The sequence below is a fragment of the Anas platyrhynchos genome, chromosome 1 (assembly GCF_047663525.1).
Source record: "Anas platyrhynchos isolate ZD024472 breed Pekin duck chromosome 1, IASCAAS_PekinDuck_T2T, whole genome shotgun sequence".
Classification (NCBI taxonomy): Eukaryota; Metazoa; Chordata; class Aves; order Anseriformes; family Anatidae; genus Anas; species Anas platyrhynchos.
The window spans coordinates 85342232-85369874 of record NC_092587.1 but is presented as its reverse complement, the minus strand read 5'-3'; the positions used below and the strand labels follow the sequence as shown (position 1 = coordinate 85369874).

The 27643-nt window shown below is 50.3% G+C and overlaps 1 protein-coding gene across 2 annotated transcripts; it reads left to right on the top strand.

The window, feature by feature from the left end:
* Positions 1–26983, top strand: LOC101791983 (galactosylgalactosylxylosylprotein 3-beta-glucuronosyltransferase 1). Of its 2 annotated transcripts, none has more exons than XM_038181430.2 (6): positions 1–150; positions 17366–17510; positions 17730–18268; positions 19542–19838; positions 20346–20453; positions 23608–26983. In XM_038181430.2, exons 2-5 carry the CDS (start codon positions 17399–17401, stop codon positions 20430–20432), a joined length of 1035 nt encoding a protein of 344 aa, XP_038037358.1. In that variant the 5' UTR covers positions 1–150; positions 17366–17398; the 3' UTR covers positions 20433–20453; positions 23608–26983. The 2 variants fall into 2 exon arrangements, with proteins under 2 accessions (XP_038037358.1, XP_038037354.1); XM_038181426.2 differs by having other exon boundaries at positions 17362–17510.
* Positions 26984–27643: the final 660 nt, after the last annotated feature.

Sequence of the window (27643 nt, the reverse complement as noted above, 5' to 3'; positions counted from 1 at the left end):
CTTAAATCGGCTCCGCCAAACCCTCCCGGCTTGCTGCCGGCCGCGGTGGTGGCAGCAGCGGCGGTGTCGGGCGATGCCCCCCGGCAGCAGCACCCCCCCGGCACCGCCGTGCGCCCCCGGCGACCCCCGGCCAGGCTGCGCGGCCGCCAGGTAAGCGCCGGCTGCGGGGACGGGGGGTCGGCGGGGGGTGACCTTGGGGTCCCGTGCGTCGCCAACCCCAAAAAAAACCCTGAGGAGGGAGAGACCCTAACGGGGGAGGGCTCCGGGAGGGGTGGTTCCCAGCCCCGGGGGGGTCCCAGCCCCTTCTTGCTTCGCCATGCGCAAGGGGGTTCTTTGGGGATGCTGAGTTTGGGGTGGGTGAGTTGGAAAGTACTTTTTATTTTATTTTATTGTGTTGTATTGAATTCCTCCCTCCTCGTTCTGCTGCTCACCCTGGGGCTGGCAGCTCCCCCCCCCTGCAGCTAGCGAGGCTGGGGAGAAGCAGCTGGTTCCTCAGCATCTCCCTCGGCAGGCCTGCCGGGGGGGCGATTTCCACGCACGCCTGGGGGAAAAGGGGTGCTCGGGGCAGCGCCGAGCATCCCCGTAGCAGAGCGGCGATGACTGGCAATAAATACCTGGCCAGCAACTTGAGGCTCACAGGGGCTCCGCGAGTGAGCCGGGGAGCACGAGCGATGCAGCCTCTGCAGGTGCTTTCGGCGCCTTCCCTGTGCTCGGAGGAGGCCTCCTGGTGCAGAGCACGTATGCTGAGCACAACAGGGTACGCACGCAGGTCTGGTCCCCTGATGCTGCTCGGGTTCAAATCTCCTCCGGTGAGAAAGGTGAGGTGCATGCCTCGCATCCCTGGTGCTGCTGGAGAGCCCAAGGCTGGGAGACGGGACCAGGGAATGAGGCTGGGTGCACAGCAGCAGCAGGACGGGGTCCTGGCAGCAGGGAGGCTGCCACCGCTCCAAAATGAGATACTGGAGGGGATGCTGGGGAGATGAGCCTCAGCTAACAGGGAGGGGGCACCGGTGGGGCCGGGTATCACATCTGTCTGCATGCCACCGAGCCCCCTCCTTCCATACCTCGAAGCACGATGGCTCTTGCTTACCCCCCGGTTTCCTGGAAGCTCTCTGCTGGCAGGGCACACGCTGTACGGCTGAGCACACGCTGTGTCCTGGCACGAGGCTGAGATTTATTTATTTTTCCACCCCCCTTTTCCCTCCCGGGAGCTGCTTCAGTATCACTTGCAGGGCACTTGAGTTGCGCTGAGTTCGGGCTCCGCAGGGCAGCCCGTGCCAGAGGTGGCTGCACTGAGTGGCTCGCCTGTGGTGTCGGGTATTTCAGGAATTGGATGGTGTCAATGTAGGGCCTCTCCGCTTCTTTGACATTTTCGGTGTGGCAGTAATAATAATAATTACAATAATTGATAAACCATTTAGGCAACCTTGCAATTCCAAAGCGATTCAAGCAGCTGGCACAGAGGATGGCTGAGATGTGGCCACCTTCACGAGGAAGGGCCTCAGCCTGACTTGTGAGACATGGGCAGAAAGTAAGGCAGCTGGGCTGCGGGCACTCATGCCCATGGAAAGGGTTTTTAGTGAGCTTAGCTCCTGCACCTTTGGGTTTCGTTACGGTGCCATTTGGGAAGACTGTTGCCTAGGGAGCTGTACAGAGCTATAGAGCAGCCAAATACATGCAAGAGAGAGCGTACTTCCAGGCGTACAACCCCACAGCCCTTAAATTCACATTGCTTTCTGTGATTTGGGAACGTCTTTGTGACCAGCACTCAGCATTGCTCAATGGGATCTTTCCTGCAGAGCAGCCAAGGCGGTGCTGGGCAGCTCAAGGCGGTGTCTCCTGTGTGCCTAGTGCCCTTTCTCCTTGCCCATGCAGCACTGGTGGAGGTGCTCCAAGCCAGGGCACGTCCCCCTGCTTCAACAGCAGTCCAGGATCCATCCCCAGTACCCAAGAGCAAGAACAGCCTTACCCTTGGGCTTCTTTCCTCCCCTCGTCCCCAGGGTGGTCCGTGGTGAAGGTCACCTCCTTGCAGCCCCCTGTTTCTCAGAGCTGGCCCCCGCAGCCCCTCACCTCCTTGTCCCATCAGGGTGACGTCTGGGAGAGGAGCAGAGCGCTCCCGAGGTACGCCGCAAGCCTTGCTGCGACGGTGAGGGATGAGATACCTGATAGGCTCCAAAGATGCCCTTTACCGAGCATGCAAAATCGCCCTGGGAGAGCCCTGCAATTATTCTGCAGGATGTACACAGGAAAGATGATATCTGTCCCCTTCCTCCTTGTGTTTAATTGTTCCTAAGAAAAGACGAAGCCTAACAAGGTGGGAATGAGGCAGGCTGGAAGCCAGGTCCAAGGCACCTGCAAAGCCCTGGAGAAGCCCGGGATCCTCCTGCCCTTTGTGCTCCCGGCCTTTCTGCTTAACAATAAGCATTATGCTCACCCGCACAGCCTCCCATCCAGAGATCCCCAAGTACTCCGCATACGTGATGAAGAGCACTCCCTGCCCACATGCAGAGCTGTTTGTCAGTGTGACTACCCCCCTCTTCACAAGGGAGACGCTGCAGCTGATAGCATCAGAGCTGAGACAGCCCCGGATCGGATCGGATCAGATCGGCGTCTCCCTGCCTCTCTGAGAAGCACTGGGGAGCAGCTCAGCCTAACGGGACTGCGGTTTAAAACCGTAAACAGACTGAGAAATACAGCATGCAGATGAGACCTGCAGCCAGCATCACCCTCCTCTCGGACCCGACCCATCCCTCCAGGCTGCAATGTGCCTCCAAACTGCGCCCAACCTGCGGTCGGTGCCTTTGTAAAGAGCTCCATCCTTTATCCTGTTCTAAGCTGTGCAGGCTCGTAATTAAGAGCTCGGAGAAGTCTCTTCTAGCTCCCTCTCAAGTGACATTAGTGCTCCCGGAGGTCTTTCCTTAAGAGCTCAAATTTATCTGCTTTGCCCGTGTTCCCAAGTGTTCAATCAGCTGCCTTGTTGGCTTCCTCTGCCGCACGGCGCGGGGGGCTGAGAGCCTTCTCCCTGAGCTAAAACCAGTGCACTCTGCACGTCCCTCACATTTATAAAATCTGAGCTAAATTTCCCCAGGAGAGACTTTTTTTTCCCAGGGCTATGACACAGAGCTGGGATCTGTAGCTCCAGCACAGGGTCCTTTAGCTCGTGCTTGCCATTTTTCCCTCCTCAGGCAGGTGTTCCCAGAAAAGCCTCGTGCGCGCAGCGATGTGCCTTAAGATGGGGCTAGTTAGCTCAGGGAGAAAAATGAGGAGGGACACCGGGGTGAAAAAACAAAGCAGCCAGCATCGTAGAACAAGGAGAATAAATGCTTCTCTACATCACTTTTCTTAGAGCTGGGTTGCACTCAGGAAAACGCGAAAGGTAGCAATTTGATGGGAAAAGTATTTTCCCGTGCGGCGTGTAGTGACATATGGAACTCACTGCTACCAGGTGCTGCTGATGCTGGGTGAAGGATTCGAGGGAGGAGGAGGCATTTTGATGGATTATAGATCGCTCGTCACTGGACGGGACTGTCCATTTGAAATAGATCTAAATCTTCAGGCCTCAACCTCTCACGGTTGTCTGGCGCAGGATTTCTTGGACCTTCTGAAACACACAACAGTGATCAATGTGAGACAAAGGACGAAAGGAGACAGATGTGCTTGAATGGAGACCACTGGGGCAATTCCTATTTTCATTTCTATGCAGAAGCAAAAAAAAAAAAAATAAAAAAAAATCTGTGTTTTCCAGCCTGCATGCTGACACCTAGCTCGCACAGGTTTGTTTTTTGCCAGCGGGAGCTGATTCAGGTTAAGTTCTGCTGAGATTTGAGCTGGTCCAGTGGTGCTCACGCTGCTGTTTCCCCTACCTCTGCTGTTGATTTGAACAGGCTGCCAGCAGCCTGGGCAACTTCGTGTGCTGCTGCTTTATGAATTCTGCTGCATTGCAAAAGAAAATTGGATGCTACCCCTCAGCAACGAGAGCAAGGGCACTTATTCCTAGTTCAGCCTGCCTGTAGCCGAGCGAAGCACTGGGATTACCCGGAGCTGGACAGGGCGAGCAGTCAGACAGTCACGGTTCTGGTTACGTGATTTCAGAGCAGCAGCGTTGTTTCCTTCTGTGAGTTCACAGCGGGTTTGTGTGTGGGAGTACAGGGCACATGGGAGCTGCGTTTTGCCAGCAAGGAGGGATCGCTCCTAGGCAGCCCTTGTGTGGGAGAACTTGGGGAAAAGCTGAGGACTGGGCAGGCAGCAGCTTGCAGCCCCTGCTTGCCCTGTGGTGATGCTCCCAGTGCAGTGCCACCAGGCAGCCGAGCTCCAGAAGATGCTGCCTCTGGGGGCAGAGATAGAAAAGCAGTCTTAGCCAGGTCCTCTGTGTGAGACAAAACTCTCAGAACCTCTTCCTAGAAGCAGGACGGTCTGTCCTAGCCCTGCAGGAGTAGAGGTTGCTTGCTGCTTTCCCCATCCATGCCCATAAAGTAGGATGGTTAATATCTGTCTCGCTCTAAGCCTTTCTCGTTCTGAAAGCATGCTACAAACTGTTGTAAGGGATCTTTCTCCTCTGGCCGGCAGATTTAATTTATTGCTCTCTGGTGATGCCCGTATCTGTGGATTCGGCAGCAGTGCTGGGCTCTCCGCAAGGACAACCTCAGGGCTACTCGAAAGCCCTTGCTGTGCCCACAGCAGCAGAGTGGGGCTCATTAGGGCAAGCCTATATGAAAGGCCACCTCTAAGGACAGTGCTGGGTGAGCCCTGGTGGCCACAAAGGATCCAGAGGCCTCTCTGAAGTGCAGGGATGCCTGCCTTGCTGGAGGCAGCCCAGCTTTGCACGTTCCTTGGGTCCCTCCTCCCTTCCACTTTGCCCAGCTCATGAAGACCACCAGAGTCACCTTAGCTTCCTCCTTCCTGATACCCCATGGACTGCTGCCTTCCACCTCCGTGCACCCTTCCCCCAGCCCAAATCTATACAAAGGTGAAAAGGAAGGAGGCGCCGACGACTTGCCTGTATCTGCCAGCTTCCCTCTCCACCTCTGACGTGAATGAGGCCCTTCATGTGCTCCTCTTGAGCAAACACAGATGCTTTTGTTTTATGGGCTGGTGGGATGGGATGGAATTAATAAATCAGAGCGCCAATGCTGTGCTGCCACATTCCTGCAATTTTAAGGAAGGATCACAAAAAAAAAAAAAAAAGGCAATCTCCACAAAAAGAGCTCAGATGCTCTGGCTCTGCCTCTTGCTGTCAGGTATAAAGTTCAGTGGCCCGAGTGCAAGCCCAAGAACACCTCAGTTCCTATACTTTGAACCAAAATGACTCATTTTATACCTGCTTCCTCCTCTCTGCCTCAGTTTCCCTCTCGTGGTGCTTCCTGAGAGGATCAATGAATGACTAGGGATAAAAAGCACTGAGCACTCCTCCCAGAGAGGGCATTTATCAGCGTTCCTGTGAGCAAAATAGCATCCTACTGCTTATAGCCCCTAGGGTAAGCAGAAAAACCTTGCCAGGCTTTGCCAAAAATTATGGTTTTTAATCCAGGTAACAAGTTCTTAACATCTCTGCACGGCTGCTATCAGGCATTGAAGAGCTCGGAGAAGATCTTTGTTTTCCCCTATAATTAATTAACTGTACATTGGGCTTCAGGAGTGCAATGCACACTGTGTGGTTCATATAAGCCAAAAGGGCTAAGATGCTTTTTATTCACTGCAAGGGTTTGGTTTTATCGTTTTTTTGTTTTGTTTTGTTTGTAATGAGCTCTGGCACTCGAAAGTCCTTTCTCCAGTGTGCTTATACATCGTTGTGCTTATCTTACCTGTGAGGGAACTGAGGCACTGCAGCAGGTGAAGTGATTTGCCCGGATCTGCATACATATGCATAGCTGAAGCTGCAAAAAGAAGGGAGAAATCTTGTTTCACAGTTGAGTGCTTTATCCTCTGGCCTCAGAGGAGGCCAGCAAAGACCTTTATCTTGTTTAGATGAGTGGATAGTCCTTGCAGGAGGACACTGGGGCAAGGGTATCTTTCTGCACTAATACATGTCCTAATGAGTCCTGTTGCTAAGCGGCTTCAATGATAGATCATGCATCTTCTTCGCTAAGCATTGAAATAATTTTTTAATCATTAAAGCTAATACAGAATCCTCAGAAACATCCAAATCTCACAGCGGGGGCTCAAATTAGCAGGCAAACAGAAAGCAAATCCTGATTATCCCAGTGCACCTCTACAAAGCCCACAAGCAGCATCTGCTGAAGCCAAACGCGAGCCCAGCCGAGCTGGATCGCAGGGCTGTGCAGGGCAGCGGTGCAGGCAAGCTGACAAGCCCTCCGGCTCCAAGATACACAGCAAGTTTTCTTCTTCCATCCCTCAGGCACATGTGCCAGCTCTTTGGAGCAATAGAAAGGAGGCCAGGGGGGTTAACCACCAGCTCCTGCTAGCCCAGGTGTCCCCCGGCAGGTCTTTGGGAAGGAGAAGTTGATTGTGGCTTGGCAAGTGCTATTACGTGGCAGACTGCATGGCCAGCGTTTCTCTCCTCACCCCATTTTTGCTCCCTGAAACGTCCTCCTACTCCTAACAACCTCCATTTTGTCAGCAGCTGGATGTGGCTTCCCAAAATCATGTTACCAGGCAATAGCAGGAGCTCTCTTGACAGCAAAAGTGATGTTTCTAACTTTCGTGCTAGAGCAGGACTCCTGGAGCAGTGAGGAAAACACAACAAATCTCTTATCACTTGTACGCATCGGCAGCTCCATCACAAGGGAAGGCACAGGACGCTGCTCAGCACTTCATTAGCATCAGCTCATCACCGCTGACCTCTATACGGAAAAGACTTCTGTGGGGGAATATAGGCTACCCCCAAGGATTCTTTGGGAAAGGGCAACTAAAAATTGCTCCTAAAAGTACCACCTCCAAGAGCCTTGGGGGTTAGCTCTCCCTTCCCTTGTCCCCTGCTTTGACAACAAGTCCCACACAGGCCCCGTATCGTGATCAGCCTCCCCTCTCGCACACCCAGTCACGACATGATCCTGCTAGACAAACCCTGTGTGCTTCATCCCACCCAACAGCCTCTTCTGGAGGTGCTGCAGAGGACACTTGTGGTGTCAACACCTACTCAGAGGATCCCATTCAGCGTTAGATACGTTGCCACCAGCTAGTTTTGTTCAGCAAACCAGGCCGCAGCGGGATTGTTGCTCCCTCAAAGCCAGGCTGAGCCCTGCAGCTGGTAAACCCTGGTGCAGAATAGGCTCTAGATGTGATTTCTGCCCTTTTGTGCTCCCTTCTGCATGCTGCTGAGCAGACAGCTAAGATCTGATGCTAGATATTTCTCTCCTGCGTGGGTCCTGACCTGAGCATCAGCTGACAAACACACGTGGCCTAGAAATTAGGTACAGCACCAGAAGCAGGAGGCCAATCTCCTGGGTTAGCTCAATTTGGGTAACACACACCCAGCATCCCTCTACTGGGACAGAATTAGTGGGTTAAAGAAGGAAACTTCACTGCAGGAAGAGAGAAAAGGCCGTGCACCAGCCACATCATGTATAAAATGTGAAGGAAGACAGCTATGGAAAGCAGCCAGAAGCGTGCCCTGGGAGCAGGAGTTTATAGCCCAGTAAGGACAAATTGTGCCCATGTTTTAAGCCACTTCTGAGTTTTTAGAGATCCAGTTTCTCGTTGTGCCATGCAGCTGTTACCAGCACCGCTCTCTGTGGGGATCCTGCACCCTGGCCTGTTGCTCTGAGAGCTTTTCGATAAGCAGAGGGCATTGCCGAGGAGAGGAGATGAGGAGAGGGACGGATTCACCCGCAGAACTGGGAGAGGTTCAAATCCTCCTCTGAGACTTAGATCAGCAGCCCATTTCTTCTTTCAACAAGAGACTGCTTTTTATCTGCCCTGATGTTTCAGGGCAGCCACATCTGCCTTTGAAGTGAGCTCCCAGGGCTCCAAAAAAAGCCCAATTAACCTCTCCCTGCCAACCCAAAGTCTCTGCTCCTCAGTTATTCTGCCCCAGGCCAGCTGGCACCCCGTGCAGGTGGCAAGGAGCTAGCAAGGAGGGCATTTCACCAGCATCTGTGAGTGCAGGGATGTGAGAGCTGGGGAGAGGCACCTCCCTGTGTTTTCTTGCTCTAATTTGTGCAGAGATCACACAAAGCTGAAGGGATAGGCAGAGCAGACAACTTAGCAACTTGGAGGGTAGCGTCAAGCCCTTACTGCACCAAGGTCTTGAGCGGCCTGAAGCACACAAAATCACAGGTAAGCTTAGAAATACAGTACAGCACAGACCAACCTCCCTCCACGGGAAGAACCATAGATGCCATGTGCAAAGACCACTTCCAGACCAGGTTACTTTCATTTGCAATTGAGGGACACAGCAGAGAAGGAGAACAAGCTCTGTATGCTCTAAGAGAGCGCAGTTTCTTTCTCGTGCTGTGAGCTTGTCTTCCTAGCCTTCCCAGCAGACAAACCTCTTTCATTTCAATCGTGCAAGATGTGGAGAAACAGAAAGCAAAAGCTGCACCCTTTCTTTCTGGAAGGGTTGGATTGTTGTCAGGAAGGGGTACGTGGCTGTTGCTGTTCCTCAGCTCCATCTGTTCACCAAAATGTATCTGCTGCTTAAGTGCTTTTCCACACGTTTTCTACAAAGAAAAACTCAACATCGTGATGTGGGGCTACTTTCTGGCTGCTGGTGCCTAATTGAGGTATTTTGACTGATGTGCTGGCATGCCCAGAAGAGGGACCTATCAGTTATACATGGGTCTCTTGGTCTCAGATGCCCTGGCATGTAGTTTGGATGTTGCCTGCTTATGGTCCAGTGGCAATAGTGCCTCTGTTAGGACAGGGAAGGACAGCAGGACAGCCATAGCAGTGCCCTGGCCATCATCCTGCTGCCACTTCTTCCCTTCCTCCCTTTTCATTTCACCCACGGAAAGCAGAGGACAAATGCTGCAGCTTTCTGGCTCGCTGTTTTTCATCCCGGTCTTTCTTTTAATCGAACCGAAGCCGTACAGATCTGCTGTGACATTTAAGATACAAATCAAGCAGTGGACCATAACGCATATCTACTGCAAATGAAAATTCTCGAGGTGCCACTTTATTTCTCCATTCTCCATTTGTTTTTAAAGGCGTCTGCACAACACTTGGACGCCACACAGCAAGTGGCAGATCTAATGAGCGCTGAAGATTTGTTTGGAGGGAAAGATCAGAATTAGCATTTTGGACCATCTCAGCTGGTTACGGAGCTAGCATATTTCACGCTGCTCGGAGAGCCGCCGCAGCAAAAATGTCCATCAAGGAGACCAAGGCCTTGTTCTCCCCTTTCTGCTCCCAATCTCAGCTGCTCTGGTGCTTTCATTGATCATGCAATCTGGCCAGCATTCCCAAATAAAAATGCGGGGGGTTGTTGCCCCTACACTGCGCACATCCTCTGCCCTCGCTTGTTTCCGTGCATGAAGGGCTCTGGGTTCTGCCAGTGCACACGTGTAAGCGTTAAAATGTCAGTATTTCCACCTGTTTCAGGCAGACAGCTGACATCCCCAGCTCTGCTTGTGTTGTAAGTGGCATAAAGGCTGTTCTGCTCGCTGGCAGTGTGACTTCAGCCAGAGCAGCTTCTCCTTTGGTTTCTTTTGCCCTCCCTAGGAGCATCCGGGGAGTCCAGCAGGGAAGAGCATTTCAACACTGCCTTTGAAAGCAGGGGGAAAACAAGCTATCTAAATCAATCAAGAGCATGCATTAGTGATAGCTTGTTCCTCTGGAGGTCTGCATTTGATGTCGTATTGACACACAGCTAAGATCAAAGCCCATCCCTGCATCCTGGCTGCTACCAGAGGCCTTTGGGCCCCATATCTTTACAAGGAGCTTGTGATCAAGGTGATTTTTTTTTTCCCCCAAACAAGCATCTGTGAAATGTAATTATCCTTCAAATAATACCTAATGCCTTTTTCTCTGAAAAAGTAATTCCTCTCCATCTTTGAAAATGCTCTGGAAGGAAAAACTACGGGTTTTTCCTTTCTGCTTTTGTAAGAAACGTGTAAAATGACAGCTCCCACTCCTGCTGTACAGGCATCAGCTGTTAACTCAGTAGGGAAAGCTCTGGATGAAATGCACAGACACTTTGGAACAATTCAGCATTGTTTTTGCTTCCTTAGAATTATTTTGCTTCCTTGAAAAAAAAAAAAAAAAAAAAAAAAAAGAAAGCTTTTTCTTTCCCTTTCTTTTTTTTTTTTTTTTGACAATGTAGATACGGGGCTGATTGTCACCAATACCTTTGGAGTGGTTATTTCTATAACAGTCGTCAGTGCCTATAAAAGACCTCACTTCTGCCAGTGCTTGGCAGCAGGGGAGAGAAGTTGTAGTTTAAATAAGCCCCCGAGCTCCTTTTGAGAAAGGATAACTCCAGGCAGATAGGTCTCTCCGGAGAGAGCTGGCTTTCTCAGGAGACATCTGGTCCCTCTTTCTTCTGTTTGGGCCCAGGCTGCCAATCTTTCCCTGGGTATTTCTGGCACCCCTGGATTGCAGTTCTGGTTGGGAACAGGCGGCACGGATGCAGGGAAATGAGAACTGGGTCGAGGGCTGCGTCGCTGCGAGTCGCAGCCCATCCTCACTGATGCTCAGGGAAGGCAGCTACAGGTCAGATGGGTCGGTCGTGAAGGACGTTTGGGTCCGTGCTGATTAAAAATAACCTATTTCAGACCTCCTTTCTCGGGCTCTGCATAACTGGCCTTCGCAGACAAGTTCAAGGTCTAGTCTATATCTGAACTGGGTTATCTCCATTCCCGCTGATAGCCCAGATAATGCCTGCATACCCTTGATTTACCTGGGGACAGCAGGCTGAGCTGTCTCAAAAGTGTTGGCTCCCATGGGACCTCTCCAGCAGATCTAATTAGCTTCTTCCAACATTATTTTTTTTTTCGTTTTCTGCTTTTTTTTTAACTTTGGAACAAAACCCAGCATAAAGTGTGACCGTCCCCGGTTCTGCACTGCTTAGGCATGACCTGGGATAAGGATGATGGTGCTCTGTGCTCTCTGTGCCATGCCAAGCTGCCCGCAGATGTGACAGGTCCAAGGTTGGAGGAAGATGTTTGAGTCGGGTTCGTGCAGGCCCAGGAGGGCTGGGGGTGCACACTGCAAGCTCCCCAAGGACAAAAAGCCTGACTTCTGGGCTTCCCCAAAGCCTGGCTTCTGGGCTGAAAGGAACTGCAGTCCCATATGGTGAAGGGATTGGAGCTGCCAAGGACGGGATGAAGGCTTCGTGCTACATCCGAGGAAGAAGCGGGGGCTTGGGGAGCGCGGCTGCCTCACTCGAAGTGACTCACTTCCCGGGGAAGTCGTCCCCACGGGAGCCCATGTGCTGAGCGACAGCCTGTAGCTGGGCTCAAGCCTTGAAACCCCACAGCTGCTGCTAGCCCTGCTCTTCCTGCCTTGGGGAAGGACCGGGCTATCCTTCCCCAGATTGTTTTGTTATTTGCGGTTCTCTGGGTTTTGTCTCTCCCTCAGTTTCGTCTCTTTGCTTTTCAGTCCCCCCGTTCCCACAAGAAATACTGCTGGGTGCAAGCCCTCGGGTGCTGGCCTTCACATCTAGTCTGCCCTTTCTGTCCTGCATCAGCACCATGCCTGCGGCCCTGTCTGAGGGCCAGGGGAGTCCCGCTGCTGAGCAAAGTCCTCTGGTGTCTGTGTTTGCACAGTAATTACCCCTGCTTGTCCCCGAGCAATAACCCATTCCACCCACCTCCGTGCTTCCTCGGATCCCTCCTCCCACTTTATTGTGCACATCTGTAGCAGGCAGGAGGCTGCCCGGTGAGGGGAAGCACTGCAGCATCTTGGCTCGTCTCGATTTGAAACAGCATTGAAGTTTCGGCTGAAGGCTCCGGTGGGCCCGAGGGAGTTGGGGGAGAGGGGACAGCGGCTTCCTGTGGATTTGAGCAAAGCAGAGACAGAGCCGCTGCTGATCACCACAAATACCGGTGCTGCCATGAATTATGCATTCCTTGTTTAAAGAGAGGTCGCTCTCATCAATAATTGAAAGCTCCCTGCTCTGCCTTCAGCATCGCGGCTCCCACACCAGGAGTTAGGGAACTCATGAAATCTGCATGGACTTCCTCAAGGTGGCTAGGGGCTGATGGAGAGAGGCAGCAAAAGGCAGGCAAAACAAAGCCCAAATGCTAGTGACAGTTTTGGTGCGTGAAATTAGGAGTCATCTGTGCCCTGCTGGCAGCTCTGCTCCGGCTCTGCCCCTCCCCTTTCCCCACATCCTCCTTTTCCTCTCTGCTCTCCTCCCAAGGTACACAGGGGATGCTACAAACACTGCTCAAACCAAGACCAGGGGCATTTCTTGGCTCTCTCAGCTGCAATTTGTTTGCTTTGGGCGCTTGCCTAGAAAAGTCCCTAGAACGGATGGTGGGATGTCCCTGAGGGACGGTCTGAACTGTGAAACTTGTCCCTCTGGGAAAATAATGATCTTTACAGCCTGCGTCTCAGGCTGCAGACACACAGTCCTGGGGCTGGGGTTGGTCCAGCATTCAGGGTATGTGTGCCTGGGTCAAACAGACCGGCTGCCCTGAACCAAAGGCTGCAATGCCTTTCTTGCAGAGCAAAACTCTTTGAAAGGTGTCGTTCTCATGCTGAACCAGGCAGGTGGAGAGCAGAACTGAAATCTCAGAACAGAAGTACCAAACTCCTTGTGGTCCTAGCAGATGGAGGGGTCGCTCACACGTGATGCTCCGAGCCTCAGCCAGATCGTGCTTCTCTTCAGCATCAGTCTGGGGCATCCAGAAGATGTGGCTGGGCTCTTCTTCTGTGTGCTTCTCCCATTCCCTTCACTCAAATCCTTTCAGATTAATCCCCCCAGCACGCGGGCTTAAACGGAGGCTGGATGCTGTTGTGTCCCGGGAATTGAGAAGCCTGACAAAGCAGCGTGAGCCAAGAGTAGCACAAGAAACATTTTGTCCCTATCGTGCTCAGCTTTGTACTCTGTGTGTGTGTGTGTTTATTTTTTAATAGAGAACAAAAGATTGATGGATGAAATTAAGAAGAGGGATGTGTAATTGGAAAACAGCTCAGGAAGGCTACAGGCAGCATATTGAAGGCATCCATCAAACATCCAGCTAATGTTGTTAAGGGTGCGTAACACAAACGAGGGCTGCAGGAGACACTAGTTAAAAAAGAAGAGGGAGGAGAAAGGGGAATAGGCAGGACAGGGGAAATAGCAAGGGAGGAGAAGAGCCCGCAAGAGAGAATACAATCAATAATATTTGTATTGCAAGTGCATCCAGAGGCTCCTGTTGGGATCAGTGCAGGACTGTACAAGCACATTAAGAGACAGTCCCTGCCCTCTACAGCTTAAACCCAGGAATTACGGGATGATTGCTGGAGATTGGTTTAGCCGATCACAAAAATTTTCTTGTGATCTTGGATCTCTTTTAATAGGATCTGCTCTGAATGGGTTTAAAGGCAGAAGGAGAGTAGCTGCTCGTGCCAAGAACAGGCGCAGTAATGCCTGCCAGCCAGGCATGCAATTAATCTGAGCCACTTAGGGGACTTTGTTTTTAATTATAAAATGTAGGTAAAAATATGTGCAGTAAACCTCTGCAAGCCCCACTGGGGCCATCAGCAAGCTACCCAGAGGCATTGACACGTGACTGGGTTTTGATGCTGTGTTTTCAAGAGGATGGGCTGATGCCTTAATGGACCACTTTGTGGGAAATATTTCATGCGGGGTGGACATTAAGAAAATGCTAAGGGTATTTGTGTGGGGAAGGAGGGAGGATGAAGGCTAAAGCCATCGGTAGGGCAGGGCATTCCTGTAGTCCTGGAAACAGGGAATAAGAGAAACTCTTAAAGACTGAGAAAAGAAAGGTGAAAAAAATATAAAGGAACAGAGAAGAGCACAAGCGTGATGGATGCAGGGGGGCAGCGGTAGGGGAGAGAAGGTAAGGTTTTAAAGAGAAAACATCACATCCCAAGGCAGGTTTTCTGAAAACAGGATTAAAGTCAGACCCCTCTGTGAGGTTCACAAGTGACCCGGTGCTTTATGCGAGGCTTAACTTCTCCAGCACTGCACGCTGCAGAAAAGCAATAGCGAGGAGGTACACACAGAAACAAATGAGCAAAGAGCACACACAGGGGAGTTGCACGCACAGGCAGCATCTCCGCTTGTTTGCAGCATTCAGGAAGCATGAACAGGGCTGCCTGTGAGGAGGAGGAGAAAGAACTAGAAAGGGAATTTGTTCAGGCTCTGATCCCCGCTCCTCCGTGCTCTCTTGGTAACACAGCTGCCACTGCCGCCTCCTCGCCTTCCCTCCAGAAGCGACCCAAGTTTGCAGCAGTGACATGCCCACTGTGGGGAAGCCGTGCCTGTGTAATTAAGGCCTTTTATTAACGGGAAGAAACGCTGGCTGCCTGACTCTAGCGCAGAGCCGGTTGGAATTGCAGGCATCTCAGGGGAAGCAAGGAGCTGCCATGCCCTCAAGCCAGAGCCTGGGTGGACGGACCTAGGTGTCTGCTGCTCTTACGAAGCAGTGCAGGAGCTCTGCTTTAGGGCCTGGGTTTCTCTGATGTCTCTGTCTCTCCTCATGGCCCCAGGTGACAGGAAGCTTTGCTGTGTGCTGCTGCTCTGGTAAAAGAGGGGATTTTCTTGGGGGGAGAGCAGCCCCATTGTGGGTAACACCATCCTGTAGCTCACCAGGCACCCGTGCCTTCGACACTGATGCTTCAAAGACCTCTTGTACCTGTCCTGGGCCCAGCCATCAGAAAGCAGCAAAATTAAGCAGAGACAGCATGTTTACTGCACAAGGCTTCACCAAACTCTTGTGCACCCCTAGCCATCCCGGTTCCTTGGCCCATTTCTTGGTCGGTTTTCCAAAGTGGAGGAAGAGCCACCATGGTGTGCCCTGCGTGCAGGGTAAGGAGCATTCGGGATTGTCACCTTGAGTGGTTAGTTTGAGGAGACAGATTCTGTACTGTGATTGCTCTAGCTCAGTACTATTGGTGTCTAATAAGGAATAAGCTCATGTTGAGGCAGTTTCCTTACTGGGGCACGTGAGTATGGCTACCTGTATGTACTTGCCTGCCAGAAGACCTGGTGAGGCATACGAGGCTTCTGTCAGATTTAGCTGAAGTGGGTTTGATTTTTGGTGGTGGTAGAGCAGCGATGAGCCCTGTGACTGCATGGTCCTTGCTTTAGCAGGGAGACCAAAGCAAAATATCAAAATATCAGGAAAAAAAAAAAAAGGGCCCAAGAAGACCCCAGAGGGTGAATTTGGAATAGCATCCCTTGATGTCTTCTGGGACTACCATGTGGCTGCTGTCACTCCCAGGCAGAGCCCTTTCAGACCAGTAGTCATGTTCTTTCATATACGATTCTCTAAGGCTGAAGCAGGGCAATCCTTCCCCTTTGGACAGAAGAGGAGCTGCTGGGCCCAGATCCTGGGCAAGAAGAGTTTCCTTTGCATTCGGTGCACCTGTGTCCCTTTGAAGAGCTTGGGTTTAGATGGCCAGCCCTCAGTACACCTTGGAAAGACATTGCAGGGCAGGAATTTAGAGCCATCCAGCTTGAACCCCATTTCCTCCCTTTATATCAGTGTGATGCTGTAGTCTTCTTCCCTCAAATTGGTTTCAGCCTAGAAGAGCGAGAGGGCCCGGAGGGGCTGTGCCATACAGTAGCTCTCCAGTTCCCAGGGGGTGGGACTGCAGTTTTCCAACAGAAATGTCTCTGCAGGAGGTTAATGGATGTTTTATGCTCCCTTTAGCCTCCCAGTGAGCATCTCTGTGGTAGGGAGGAAATCCACCAGGAGAAGTATTTGGCATCAAAAAGGAATCCCAGAGGAAGCAGATTACAGATGTTACCAGGAGGGAGAGGGGAATAAAATCCAGCAATAGCACGTCTCTCAAACATCAGGCATCCTGCTGTAGAGAGAGCAGAAAGTCCTTAGGTGGCAACAAGTAATTTTGCTTTGTGCTGTTCAGTGTTTCTGCAGTGTATTCCTCTTTCTAAACCACTGCTTTTTGTGTTGGTGTGTGGTAACAGTATTGGGAGATTTCATACAGATACAGGGACCAAAGCAGAAGCTGGAAGTTAGAGGAAAACTTGGAGGAAAATGTTCCTGACTGTGCCAGAGCCATGCAGAAGGCACCATATGCACTAGGCAAGCCCATTTAATGCTGGACTTCCCAAAGTCATCCCTGGGATCTCATGCCCATATGACCATACACGGTCTTTTCAAGGAGCCAGGACTGGCATCTCATCGTACCCTGTCTACACAGGGCTGAGTTATGTCCCCGAACAAGGAGTCTCCAGTAGACTTCCAAGTCCTTCAGTCTGTGTTTTTCAAACTAATCGCTAATGTTGGGTGCTTTGTTGAAGGCATATCTACCTCAAGCAGCCAAGGGTCTCATTTCCAGGCAGACTGACTATTCTTAGTCATGTTGACTTAGTGGGAGCCCAACAATTGTGGACGATGAAGCACAGGACTAATGTAGCTTGGATCATTTGTAAATAAACAACCCCCCTGTTGGTTATTCCTGATACTTTTGTCCTTAATTTCTCTTTATTTTCCTTTAGTTCCTCTCACCTTTTAGAAGGAGTTTCAAAAAATAACTATTTCCTGTTGTGATTTCTCAGATGTCTTAGTCATGTACATTAAAGAAATTCTAAGAAAGAAATTATTCTGTGATTTAGACTAAATTCTGCAGTGGCCAAAAACAGCAAACCAGGGGTAGGAAGGGATGTGGAATAATTAAACTTGCAACAAGCATCACCAGCACTGTGGAATGACCGAGGCAAGGACTTTATTGGAAAACTTAGTGGGTGATAATGTGCATCACTGATCGCAACGATGAATCTGCAAAAGGAGAATGAATTAAAACTGCAGGGCTGAAAGAGATGCTGGGCATCTTGACATTTTCTGTTTTTCCTGCTTATGCAGGAACCCAAGTCTTGTAGTTTAAAAAAAAAAAAATCTTCAAAACAAACTCAGGTCAGGAATGAATATTTCTCCTCTGAAAAGGGAGCAGGTAACAGTCCTCTTTGGGCTTGTATTCTGCAAGGTTTCTGACAAGATTCTGCCAACCCGAAGTCAAGGTCAGTGGGTTCATTGCGGGGCAGTGGGAAGTTCTTCACAGCAACAAAAATAGATAAAAGCTTCTGCTCAATAGCACAGGAATTGGCCAGGGCAGCTGGATAATGGTTCAGGCCTGCAACGTTAATGGGTCTCCTTGTAAACTTACACTTAGACAAACGCTTGGCTGGATCAGGGCCCAACATTTATCATGCCTCCTGCCAAGCAAACCAAACTTAAGTCTATTAGTTTGGCCTGTAGACCTACCTGTCCCAGTGTTTTTTTGCCTGATAATTCAGAGGTCTTACTCTTTTCTCTGTTCTGAAAGGTAGAGAGATGCCTGGGCACTGGGAGCTCTCTGCAGCATGCTGAGGAGACGTAACCTTCTTACCACGCTCCTGATCGCCTTGCCATGGGCTCTTCTCCTAACCTTGTGGCACCAATACCCAACCACCCGCTACCTCAGCCTGCTGAGAAGTAAGTGCAAGAGCTCTGCTGTCACGGTGCTTGTGGCTGTGATGAGTGTGATGATTTCTCTTAGAAGTGTGTTAAACATGCACCTTTGGCTGGCTTGAGGGAGAGGAGGCTGATGTGCTGAGCATTGACTCCAGAAATATAGCATCCCCTGGAGAGAAGGCAGCTCAGCAGTGGGTAGTTCTCTAATTTCTTTCTTCTTCTTCCTTCCTTTTGTCCCAGAAGAGACAGATGAGAACGCGACCTCGAAAGCTCTCCTCAACGGTACCTCTGCGCTGAGAGACGAAGGCCTCCCATCATGCGTTCGGCAGCAGCAGAGCATAAGGGCAACGCCTAAAGTCATCCAGAATTATGTCTACTCCCGGCCCCCTCCGTGGTCAGACACCCTGCCCACCATCTTCGTCATCACCCCCACCTACACGCGGCCGGTGCAGAAAGCTGAGCTGACCCGCCTGGCCAACACCTTCCTGCACGTGCAGAACCTGCACTGGGTGGTGGTGGAGGACTCGCCCCGGAGGACCAACCTGGTGTCCAACCTGCTGGAGAAGGCAGGCCTCAACTTCACCCACCTCAACGTGGAGACACCCAAGAGCCTGAAGCTGGGGCTGTCCTGGATCCCATCCCACACCCCGCGGGGGACACTGCAGAGGAACCTGGGGCTGCACTGGCTGAGGGACAGCTTCAGCAACACCGCGCCGCCAGAAGGGGTAGTGTATTTCGCCGACGATGATAACACTTACAGCCTGGAGCTGTTTGAAGAGGTAAGAGCCGGAAAATTACGTGGGACAGAAAAAAAATAATGAATTTAGCCAGGTCTCCCGTGTGGACTGCAAGCATTAAATGGGAAACGAAGGCTGTGGCATGCTGCCTGGAGCCCTCCTCTCCCTGCACTCGGTGGCAGCTGGGTATAGGGCAGACACAAGCCTACAGCTATGCAACCCAGAAGCTGTTCTCTAAAAGGCTGAAAAAGCAAAAAGCACATCTGCTGCGGTGTGGGCTGCAGATGTCAATAGCCATTCACACAGCATTACACCAACTACTGCCTCCTGGGTTCGTTTTCAGAGGGGTCAGAGAATACGTACCCCAGAATATACACCTCTTCTCAGAGATCTGATGATTTAAATAAGCACTGATGATAAACTTCTGGCAAAGCATGGATCAGTTCTCTTGGAGGGGTGTGATGAGTGGGGGATATTAGAAAAGCTGACTGACTTTCTAATCCACTTTTTCTCCTTTCCTGCCCTTCCGTACTCTGGGCTCCAGCCACCACAGCAGATCTGTGCCCCTGGGATCAAAGAAGCTTGCCCAGACTTTGGCTGGAAACCTGGCTTTTGTGAGATGCCAAGTCTATTGCAAACTCGCAGAAAATGATTATTCAGTAAACTCCCTTGTCACCAATTTAAGCCAAACTGTTACACACCAGTCAGAATACCACGTTATGCATCAGAACACATTTCCCGTTTTCAGCAATTTTTAGCTCTCTGATAAGCTCATCCTTTCTTATTTCTTTCCAGGTCCTTTGTGGCAATTTCAGTAAAACCACACTCTTTTAGGAAGTAACCACAGATGGAGGAATGGGGGTGGGGGAAAGCTGCAGTAAGGGAGGAGAGACATCCATCAGTCAGGGAGGGAGGTGACTTGTATGAGGGTAAAGTTGGAGCGAGTGGAGTTGGTATGGAGGTGGAGTCCTCATAGAAGTTGTATTTGTCATTTACAAAAAGTGATAAAAGTTCGGATGAGATCAGAAAGGCTTTCCCTCTTCTGAGGGACTGAACGTGGGCACTGAAAAGCAGCGAGTTGGGTGTATAACGAAGGGAGTGCTCGAGCAGAGCCTGGTGGCTTTGCAGGCTGTAGCTCTTCAAACAGCAGCACAGGTGAAGGAGATAGATCTTGTGCTGCCTGGAGCTATGCGATTGTGTAGGAAGTCAATGGGGGAGGACAGGTGCCAAAGAAAACAGAGGATGGTGTGCTAATGGGCCGGGACAGGTATGGCAGGGTTGTGTTCTCACAGCACTGTTTCCTTCTGGCACACAGATGCGCTACACAAGGAGGGTGTCAGTCTGGCCGGTGGCTTTCGTCGGAGGGCTGCGGTACGAATCCCCAAAAGTGAGCCCAGCAGGGAAGGTGGTGGGGTGGAAAACCGTCTTTGACCCTAACCGGCCCTTTGCTATTGACATGGCTGGATTCGCCATCAGCATCAAGCTGATCTTGGAGAAGCCTCAAGCCAGTTTCAAGCTGGAGGGAGTTAAAGGAGGCTACCAGGAAACCAGTCTGCTGAAGGATTTAGTGACTATGGACGGGCTGGAGCCCAAAGCAGCCAACTGCACAAAGGTGAGCATCACAAGAGACCTGGAAAGTACATCCCCTTTGCTAGATCCTGGCCGCTTTCATGGCCTCCTGCCATGCCCCATCCATCTTCTACCGTGCCTGCTCTGTGCCAGCACACCTCAGCTCCGAACGGTGCCAAGGCAGGCGGGCAGAGCCTGCCAAATGCTTTACAGATGAGAAGCTCAGCGAGCGCTGAGGAACAGTTAGTGCCGTGCACTCTAACTGTGCTAATAAAGAGCCTCAGCCATACAATTTGTGCCCAGATTACTTCTCTCAAACCCAGAACTGGCAGAGGGTTGAGTGGGGTGTCAGTCCAAAATGATCTCTCCTCCTCGTCACTGCTTCATGCTCCTCTAAATCCTCCACAGGCCCTGTCTGAAGTCCTTTAAACCACATACTTCCAGCAGCTACAAGCCTCAGGTTGCTCAGGATCCTCCCCCCTGACGGATGCGCTGCTCTCGGCATTTGCAAGGCATCCAGAGCCCCTGAACTCTTTGTGGTTCCCTCTAGGTGTTGGTCTGGCACACGAGGACGGAGAGGCCGACTCTGGTTAACGAAGGCAAGCGTGGATTCACAGACCCCAGAGTAGAGGTGTAGGCAGAGAGCCAGCTCCCCGATGTGAGTACCCTTCTCTTTATCGTTTTTGACAGGGCAAATAGTCTGTATGTCTTTCCTTATTTTTACTATTATTTCCTCAAAGACTGCATACGTGATAGTCCCAGTAACTCCCCTATCATGTCACCGTTTGCACAAGATCCTCATCTTTACTCACTGTCTGCATGCTGTACTCATTCACACCTCCTTGCAGTCCCCACAGAAGCTTTGCCTGCATGGAAGCAGAGAGAAAAATTGCAGAAGAATCTCATGGTTTCGCTCAGTAATGACAAGCCAAATTCCTTCCTCCCTGATTTCTGCCAGGTCCATACTCCCTTCAGTGGGGGAGTTGTTCAACAGCACGTGGAACAAGATCACTGTTGTGTAGATGATTTTTTTTCCCCAATTGCCCCTCCACCTCCACCTTCTGCTTTTGTCTTGTGTGAACAATCGTGGTGTGGGTGCTGCAGGGAAAGGTTGATGGGACACTCAGACTGTTTGAAAGCAGGAACCAGCAAAGGGCAACCTACACGGGCTCTCACAAAGCCTGAAGGACTCAGTACAGACATTACCAGAGCTAGGAATACGTCTGCTGCTGAGGAGAAATGCTGAAGGCACTGTGAGCTCCTGCATGGTCCACAGAGCAAAGTTAAGCAGGAGGAAGAGGGATTATGGCAACCACCATAGGCGAGGGCAGGAATGTGTAAGAGTTCAGTGATATCTTCTTAGAAATAGAGAATGATGAACAGGTTTCAGAGGAGCCATGTCCTCCTCCATCAGCTGCTATGCCCTTTGATCTCAGTGTCTGCCCTTGGCAGATTCCTAGCCCGAAATTCACAAAAAAAAAATTAAAAAAATAAAGGCATCCAACTCAGGAGTACCTAACTCTTCCTGGAATGACTCATACTTGTGGCAGAATGCAGGATGCTGAATGATTTACTCCTGCTTTGGAAGATATTCTACGGTTGCTTTCAGTCCTGACCCCAATATTCAGCTCAGCTCTGCCAGGGGAAACAAAACTGACAGCTGTTATACAGGCAGTCATGAGCGTTTCAGCTTCTGCACTGATCTGGTATGAGCATTGCTTGTAGCTGCATACAGCGTTTCCACATCATCCCGTCATCTCTGAGTGACAGCCATACAAAGCGCAAAGCAATCCCAGCACCTGCACATCCAGCAGCAGATGCAGACACAGGAGTCAGCTGCCTAAACGTAGGCACCTGGTACCACCACGGGGATCCTACCTGGCCCTCCTGTAGGGCACAAACCCCATCGTCTTTGCCAGCTTTTCATGAATATTTCAGATACCCTGGCAAATGTAAAATGATGCTAGACCTACGTGTAGGCAGCAGCACCTCTCTTAACCTGCACTTGTGTGCAATCTTCTAGTGGTAATGGGTTCATTTTACATACCCAGTTGTGCTGGGTCTGCGGCAGACTAAAGCTACAATTGCCTGAACTCAGCTCATAAATACTCAGACTCCAGCTACCTGGTATGGGGTATCACTTCTCTGCCTTCAAGCCAGGGTCTCTACTGGGCCAGCTCTGTAGATTTTGGGGAGCTTTTTCTACTTGCATTATTGATTTGATCCAAATCCTTTCTGCACTATCATCTGCCCTTTGGGGCAGCTGCTCTGACCCAAGTGTGCAGGTAGCATCCACCCCAGGAGGCACCTGCAAAGGCTTTGGGTGTGAATGTGCTGCCTTGAGAAGCTTAGTGGATTCAGCTGAGAGCACTCAAACCAAATCATCAGATTCCACACCCACACCCCCTGTAAAGTTTTAAATTGACGTGTCTGCTGACAGCTATGTTGAGTTTTGGAGGTTCTTACTATTGAGCTTCAGAACCTTGACAGACGTGCTCTAGATGAGACAACGCTGAGGGGAAAAAAGAAAAAAAAAAAAAAAAAAAAAAAAGAAGTAAAATTTATCCCCTGAGGATGTTCTGTTCTTAGACACAATAGGGAGAGTATTTCTGTCTTCCCCTCCTGGGAACTCGTCCTTGTTAAGGATTAGATGAGGCCAGTCAAGTTCCAGACCTCCCAGAGACCTCTTTCCCCTTTAATGCCTGTGGACATGAGCCAGGCAGACATTATTTGATGTGGGTTTTGGTGCTCTGCTAATCTCCAGTTAGCCCACTTAGAGGGCTTCTTGGCATGTGTGCCTGCTCTCTGGATTGCCACAGAGGCAGCGTGATGGGACCTGCTGATCACATAAACTGCAAAGATCAGGCTTCAGTGGGTATTGCATGAATAGCAGTTATTTTATCCCAGCTGGAGTCCACTTTCTTCCTTGCCTACGTTCCCACCGCTCCTGGCTGTGTCTAGATGAACCATGGCAGCGTTTATGAGTCTAGGGAAGAAAACTCCATTAGGGCAGATCTATCAAGGGGGGACAATAAGGCATGTGGCACAGTTTGCCTTTTCATAAGGCAACAAAATGAAAAAGAAGAGTTCAACGTTTATTTTTCAAAAGTGCTTTTCTGCACTAAAAAATCTGCCTTTTTTCAGCCCTGAGAACCATTAGGGAGGATCTGAAATGTGTTGGGACTGAGGATCATGGGTGAGATCCAAAAACTCTCACAGCATGCATCCCTGCAGACTGCGTATTGAAACCGAAGTCCCTAGAAATGCAGACTCTGGCTTCTGAGAGCAGGAGGTGGGAATTAATTTCTCTCCATATTTTTTCTTTGTTAAAGCCCTGAAAGCTATCGCTCAAGACTGGTGTTATAAAACCTACTTATTCGTACTGCAAACGTGTATTTACAGGCATCAGAACAAGAAGAACTTGGTTTAGCACAGGACTCCTGCTGCCTTGTGATATTTGGAAATAGGGAATTAGGGAAAGAAGTTCACCTGCATTTCAGAGCTTCCAGAGAGGGATCCTCAGATCTCAAAAACACTGGGGGGAAAAATCCTTCAAAAACTTTTGCTAATTCATAAATAAAACATCCCTGCTAGGACTCTGCAGTGCAGATAGAACAAGCGGCACCCCCGCTGTATCTGCAGCCTGAAGGTGTAAGTAGCGTGGTTGAGAAAAAATGGTTGGTGATGCCTGCCTAGTGCTTACCTGCGCCAGGGGACAGCTCTCTTGGAAACGTCTTTCTTGCCCTGATCTACTGGATGTGGTGCTGAGACCTCTGCCTTTTTCTAATCTCGCCTTGTGTTTGTTTTGACAGAGGCAGCGGGCAGCGATTGCTCCTGAAGTTTGTCAGCAACCACAGCAGCGGCACACGCTGCCTGCTCTGCCCAACGCTCAGCTCCACCACCGGAGGATGATAAACGCCCCAAAACGCAGCCACGTCAATCAGCTCCCACTGCCCAAAAGGTGGTAATGAGCAGGGACAGAGCTGATGTGGTGCCCTGTGATCCTACAGCTCTTCACTTTTGACTTCGTGCTCTGGCTCCCATTCCCCATCTGGGAGAGGAGCACCTCCCTTCCCTCGTGGGCTTTGTGTTTTTAACCATTCATTAAACAGGAAATTTATTAGATGCGATCTCCATTCTCTGCTGTGCCAGCAAAGAAGCTGAAATCCAGGATGGGTGCAGGTGCCTCTGAAGATGTCTCGTGGCATATTGTGAAACCTGAGCGTCAGTACAGCAGTTATGAGCTGCAGTGTTTCAAGGACAGGAGTTGTCACAAAAGCACAAATGTGAATCTGTCACCCTGAGGTATGCTTGGAGAAGAATTTAAAAGCAAAGCTAGCCTGAGAGAGGCCCTCCCTCTGAAGGATACACTCAGATCCATGCACAGATCAGCCATCGGTACTGGGGAGGGAGCTGTGCTGAAGCACCTTGTTTTGGGTTTGGCAATTCAGAAAGGATCTGGTGCCTACACCTCAGCTGATAACTTGAACTGCCCTAACATACGGTTGTTTCAGAAAATGCTGTCCCAGTTCCCAGGCCTGGTGCCCTCTGGATAAAGTTCCTCTGGCAGGTACTGTACCTCAAAGGCCATCCACGTGGAGCATCCCCCTGCAAAGACCAGAAAGCAGGGGCACAGGTGGGTGGACCTGAAAGTTTTGTTCCTAGCCTGCGACCCTGCTGCAGCACCCTCAGTCACTTTGGTAGCCTCAAATCACATATACAAAGCTGCTTCCTAAACCTTCGGAGAGGAGGACACCTTTCTGGGGCGGAGGAGGGTGAGAGAAGTGCTTAGAGAAGAGGAACCCTGAGCCTGCGCTCATCTCCTGCGTGAATGTTGGGGAACGTGGGGAGACATCGTCAGAAAACGTATCTTGAGCACGTAGATGACAAGTGAAGTAGCAAATGTGACAAGTTCTCCAGCTGAACTCTGAAAGGCACGTTTGGCCCTGTGAACAGAGAAATTTCCCTTAATGAAACAGGAAGACAGCCCGCGGGGAGGCAACCGACAAAGGAGCAGGTGGCAAATGAGGACCGAAGGAAGGATGCACTGGATTAAAAGCACAAGTGTTTGTACTGTGTGTGCGTGGGGAGAAGTCTCTGAATGTCTCTGACTTTTCTAGGAAGGTTCCTTGAATTGACCCAGAAACCCCTCTGAGCACATCCTGAAAACCATCTCCACTCAGGCCATAAGAAACAAGGCTTGGGGCATTCAAACCGCATCAAGGATCGCATAGCTGGGGGGGGAAATTATGAGCAATCAAACCACCCCCTGACCAAGAAATTCTGGGCTGGCAGGAGACGTTTATTTGTTGATTTATTTATACTGCAGTTCTCTGCCTATTCCTTGTTCGGTTTTGTTTTTTAACTTAGATCATCTGACATGTTCGTGAAGAAAGAACATTTCCCCTCTCACCCCAGACTCTCACAGAAGAACAGTAGAGCTTGGCATTCACTTCTGAATGTCATATGTTTCTTGCTCTCCGGGGTTTCTTTACAATGGTGTCTTAAACTGGCAAAATAATCAGAAACACAGCAAGGAGGAGAGTACAGCAAAGGGAACTGTGGTTCCTTTATGCAAGAGACGTGGGTGGCACTAAGCTTCTGGCTCCCAAGCAATCATAGCGAGGTAAAAAACATGTGCAAAGGACTGCCTCGTTCAGCGGATAGTCCCCATGGGATCTTGGGAAGCATCCATGAAGGGGCTTTTTGAAGGGTATCTGAGAGAGTATCTGTGTTCCCTCACTGGGGGGCTAGCACCCAGGCATCTTGCTGTGGGACTGGGGTTAAAGTACAGGAAGGGGCAAAGGGAGTGAGATGAAGCCTAGTGGGGAGGAAGGCATGAGAAAGCAAAGAATAGGCAGCAAACAGAGAGAGAGAGAGAGGGGCTGTGTTTAGTGTGACAAGGCCACCCTGCTAGCATCTCAGCACCAAAGGGATACGGAATGGGCTATGAGCACTGTGTTGCCTCAAGGTCCTAGAAAAGTCCTTACAGAGCAAAGGTCTGGCATATTGGAAGTGGATGGTGTGAAGGAAGCCTGGCTTCTGCAAAACACTTTTCTTTCTCCAAATGTCAGAGCTTTGTAACCAGGCCTTGCTCAGAGCTTTATGTCCCAGCCTCTGTATGAGGTAACGAGGCCTTGCACTCCAGCGGGCTTTGCTGACCCGTCCCCGCCATCAGGCAGGCGGGCCCAGTGATTCCACACACCATTAAAACAAGATTACATCCTTATCTTTGTGGGTTTAGTGCACGAGCAGAGAGCAAGGGAGTAAAGGAGTTGATTTATGAGCTTCCATTTTCCCCTCCAAGATGGGCAGGGTTTCTGCCCGTATGAAAAGGAGGGGATATGGTGATTAATTCCCCAGCCTTTAATCTCATGCGGGGCCTACACAGGATTTTGGCACTGCCAGTGGATGTTTGCAGTGAGGGTCTGCTCCTGTTGCAAAGCACACATGCTTTTAGAAATGACTTCTCGCTCCGTCCCCATAAGAAAGCAAAATTATTGTTCTTATTTTCCCCCCTGGGGCCCTGGATTGCAGTGATATGGTACGCTCAGTGCCAGTCTGAGACTGTCCCTTTCATGCCATTTCCACTCTTGCCTCAGCCTGACCCTGTGGAGAAAGGAATCGGTGAACCAAGAAATTCTGCCAGACACTAAATTGTTCAGGGCCAAGACCTTGTGTGGATGTGCACAACTGTTACCCCAGGCTAGCAGACGTTTCAACCAGTTCAGCACAAATATTCCTTTCCCTGTAGAGCAGACTAAGGACAGCACAGGCTGCTGCCAGCCTGGGTGCATCATCTAAGGGTAGGTCAGCAGGAGACACCACCAGCTCTGATGTTAGTTTTGTTAGCAGAGCTTGGTGGGAGAGCCCAGGTATGGAGCAGCAGTGAGAGTTACAGGCTTCAGGGAAAGTGAATGAGGGGTGCAATAAAGCTGCAGATCAAGCCCGAAGTGCTTCGAGGAGGCATCCCAGCGCCTGTTTTTTACTAGCATCTTAGTATCTGATACTCATGTTCTCTGAAATTCATCCAATTCACCAACCGATGAATATTACTAACATTTCCTGTTGCAGAAAATGCTATTGACAGAGGAAAGAGAATGTCAAGGAAGTAATTTTTAATGGTTATTTATTTATATTGAATGGTACTAGCGCGTTATTAAATATGATGTGAATAGTACAATATTACACCGTTGTCTGTCTTGTAGCACGAGGGCTTACTTCTTTTCCAGGAAAACAGAGTGGACGCTCCTGGAAAATGTATTGGTTTTGGTTGTTCTCATTCCAAGGGTACTCCCTTTGGTCTTCATCTGACCCAGATGCTACGAGAGAACTTCAAGCAAAACATTTCAGGTCCCTGAGACTGATGTCTGCATTTTGGAGGTGAAGGAAAGAGACAGAAGGGAACGGGGGTACGTAGTGTAAGCTCCATAGCCCCACAGCATCTCTAGCAGCAAGCTGTCGGTTGGGTGACATTTCAGGTGTCAGCAAACATTGATCCAAGGTCATGCACCCATTTGGCCTCTCTGCTCTGTGAAAAGCCTCTCCCAAACGGTTCCAAAGGCCATGAAACCTCCCAAAACAGGTTTTTCAACTTCTTCCTTTTTCCTGGAAGGAGAAGCAGTTGTTTAGGACAGGAAGAGATGGGAAGCAGGCATGGGCAAGCAGGTTGCTCTCACTAATTTACTCTGTCATTTGGCCAAGGCACCTCACATCAGCTATCTGTAACTTTGATGCTTTTTTGTGTTTTTTTTTTTTTTTTTTATTACAACAAAGGACCTGCCTCTCAGAAACACAGAAACACTTTTAAGGATATTCTGAAGAAGCATCACTAAAAATTTAGCATAT

Bases quoted from the DNA above. Each gene is read 5' to 3' on its own strand.
- LOC101791983 (XM_038181430.2), top strand. From the start codon at position 17,399: ATGCTGAGGAGACGTAACCTTCTTACCACGCTCCTGATCGCCTTGCCA. The intron at 17,511-17,729 runs GTAAGTGCAAGA...CTTTTGTCCCAG, and splicing joins CTACCTCAGCCTGCTGAGAA to AAGAGACAGATGAGAACGCG. The intron at 19,839-20,345 runs GTGAGCATCACA...GGTTCCCTCTAG, and splicing joins AAGCAGCCAACTGCACAAAG to GTGTTGGTCTGGCACACGAG.